At 36.8% G+C, this 2921-nt stretch overlaps 1 protein-coding gene across 1 annotated transcript; it reads left to right on the top strand.

The window, feature by feature from the left end:
• Positions 1-2462: 2462 nt before the first annotated feature.
• Positions 2463-2693, top strand: K441DRAFT_537610 (uncharacterized protein; the record flags this gene model as incomplete). The annotated part of the gene is made up of 1 exon (XM_067642490.1): positions 2463-2693. A coding segment is annotated over one exon (231 nt), but the record flags the coding sequence as incomplete, so codon positions are not given.
• Between the last annotated feature and the right edge of the window lie 228 nt (positions 2694-2921).

Here is a 2921-nt window from a genome sequence, read left to right as displayed (position 1 = left end):
GGTCCTCTATATAATCCCTGCCTAAAACGCAAAGCTTTACACAATCCTCGTCTTATCTTTAGAACGATATACTATTAATTTAATCAATATACCTTTCTAGCGAGAACTTAGAATGATAAATGGGATTAGTATCTTAAGAGAACGCTAATAGATTTCTGGGGTAAGGATGAATTTTTAAAGGTAGTAGAAAGGTACGCTTTATCATTAATAGATTATTTAAAGGAGAGGGAAGGGGAGATAGATATAAAAGAGGATAGCCTGGAGGAGAGCCTAGAGTAAAGTGGGGAGGATAGCCCGGATAAAGGCCCGAAGGACCCTAAGAATAAGGATAATAAACTTAATAAAGCCTAAAGAATGGATAATAAAGTTATAAGGCCTTTAAGGAAGCGTAAAAGAGCAGAGCTCGAATAGATATTTATACGCCTACTGCTATAGCCCTTTAGAGAGCTTATAATGTCGTAGTAATAGTAGGTTATCGATATAAGCTATAGAAATTGTAACTAACATTTATCCCTACATACTAAGAAACCCACTACAACGAGAAAGATTTCCTATTTTAGCGTCTTAGTCTTTTCCCTATGACTTAATAATGTTCTAGCTAATATATTATAGTTCTTTAGCGATTTCCTCCTAGAATACTAGTCTCCAGCGAGAAAAATACAGAGATTTTGGTCATGCTATCGATTGTTCTATTCGCCACGTCTTAAACTAATTTAATATTATACCCTTGCTTTACCAAAACTGGTTACGTATTTTCGGATTTCGGAGTATTTAAATAATACCTTTATTAATAAAATATGCAACTGCGAGGTTTAGAAGCCACTTAGCCCTTAGAAGTAGGCGTTATAAAGTTTCTCTATAAGAGGGATCTGCGTAGAACGCCACATACCTCTAGCGCGAAGACTTATATCGCGTTGTATTAAGGACTAAGCAGCTATATTATATTTTATACTATTCCCAATTTGAAATACGTGTGGCGTCTTTCCAGAAACTTCTACAAGTTGCACGTACATGCTATTATTAGAGTCTTATTTTTGTATTATGCATCGTGGCCTTAAGCCGCGTTAGTAATTCTGTGTTTATAGCATAAACGACCCAGCCAGCCAGGTGCTAGCGTAACGCCTCTGTCCTAACGTACCTAGAATATTTACAGCCCTAGCAAAACAGGGTAATGTCCCTCTCTCTACCCTCTATTATCGTTATTAAGGACAAAGGTCGAAAGCGGTATAAGCCTAGCTCTAGCAATACCTCACCCTAGAGGAAGAGAAAGCACTTATTAGGTTCTTATTACTAATATCTAGTCTTAGATAACCTGTGCGAATAAAGTTTATACGTTCCCTAGCCTATAGTATCGCCCACTAGCGTTCTACGGCAAATAAGCTAATTAAGCCTCTATATAAAAACTGGCCTTAGGCCTTCTAGAAACGCCATTTAGAACTTAAAGCGAGAAGGGTTAGAGCGATAGACTTGGAACGTTATAAAAATAATATATATAATAAGATTATACACTAGTTTAAGGTAATTAGCGGAGTCCTATAGGATCCAGCTATCTTGCCTAAAAATGTCTATAATATAGATAAGATAGGAGTTATGCTTAGTATACTTAGCAGTATTAAGGTCCTTATAGGTAAGGACCACCTATAAGACTACAGGGCCGCGGGTGTTAAGCGGACAACAATAACCGCTATTAATATATAAGTGCTAATGGTAGGTCGCTACTCCCTCTTATAATCTAGCCAGCTTTAACCTATTAAAGTAACTAGACTATATATCCAACCCCTAGATAGTATTTTAGGTATTTAGAAAACGGATATAACGACTCTAAAATTAGCTTAGAGTGGCTTAAGCTGGTATTTGATCCGTAAACTAAAGTATAGGCTGATAATAAACTACGGGTACTAATTTGCGACGGCTTTGGGACGTATAAGACACTTAAGATCCTAGAATTTTGCTTTAAAAACAATATTATCCTATATCGTCTTTCTTCCCATACCTCCCACAAGCTCTAGCCTTGCGATGTTATAGTCTTTACTCCCTTAAAGGTAGCCTATCGCGAGTAGGTTAAAAAGCTATTTTAAAAAGATATTAATACAGTCCGTAAGGAGTATTTCACCTCTCTATACAGCCCTATAAGGAGAAGGGCGTTTACTATAAGGAATATTACAGCCGCTTAGAAGGTAACTGGTTTGTTTCCATTTAACCTAGATAGAGTACTTAGAGATATACCGAAGCCGCCTTTTGCCGGACTACCCGCTCTAAAGGTAGAGGTAGGGTCCTGCCTATAAGTACTATAGATACCTATAACACCTATAATAATAAGGGGTCTTATATCATTATATAATATAATTAAATAGGATACTGATATATTTAATAATATAAGTAAACAGCGCCTATAGAAGCATATATAGAAGCTTATAAGTACTGCCTAAACTTCCTTTACCAAACAAACCCTCCTTATATAGCAAAATCAATTCTTATCTAGAGTGAATAAAGATGTCTATATACGGAGATCGACTAGGTTGTTAGTCCTAGGGAAGGTAAAGGTAATAAGCTATAAGGACCTCAGCGAGGCACGAGCAAAGTGTGCTGCGAAAGAGAAAGCTGCCGAATATAAGAGTAAGGGCAAACGCGGTCATAAGCGTTGGAATCCTACGCCAGAGGTAGATAAGTTAGAGCTAAATAGTACTAATTAAATTTATTGAATGGTGATAAGTATGAATGACGTGCTTTGATAAGTGTTATTACGTAAATAGTTGCATAAATTATACAGAAAGGAGAGGATAACTTGTTAAAAGCTTTCGGTTCTCCTTATCCTGGGCTGTTATAGTATTGGCAATTACCTTCGCTTTCTGGAAATTATCGATATTATAGGGCTTCAGCCTATAGAATAGCATGAAGTTCTCCGAGTTCCCCTAACCCTT

Source organism: Cenococcum geophilum, assembly GCF_001692895.1.
Source record: "Cenococcum geophilum 1.58 unplaced genomic scaffold K441scaffold_3, whole genome shotgun sequence".
NCBI lineage: Eukaryota > Fungi > Ascomycota > Dothideomycetes > Gloniales > Gloniaceae > Cenococcum > Cenococcum geophilum.
The sequence above is the reverse complement of the archived record's forward strand: the minus strand, read 5'-3'. Positions and strand labels throughout refer to the sequence as shown.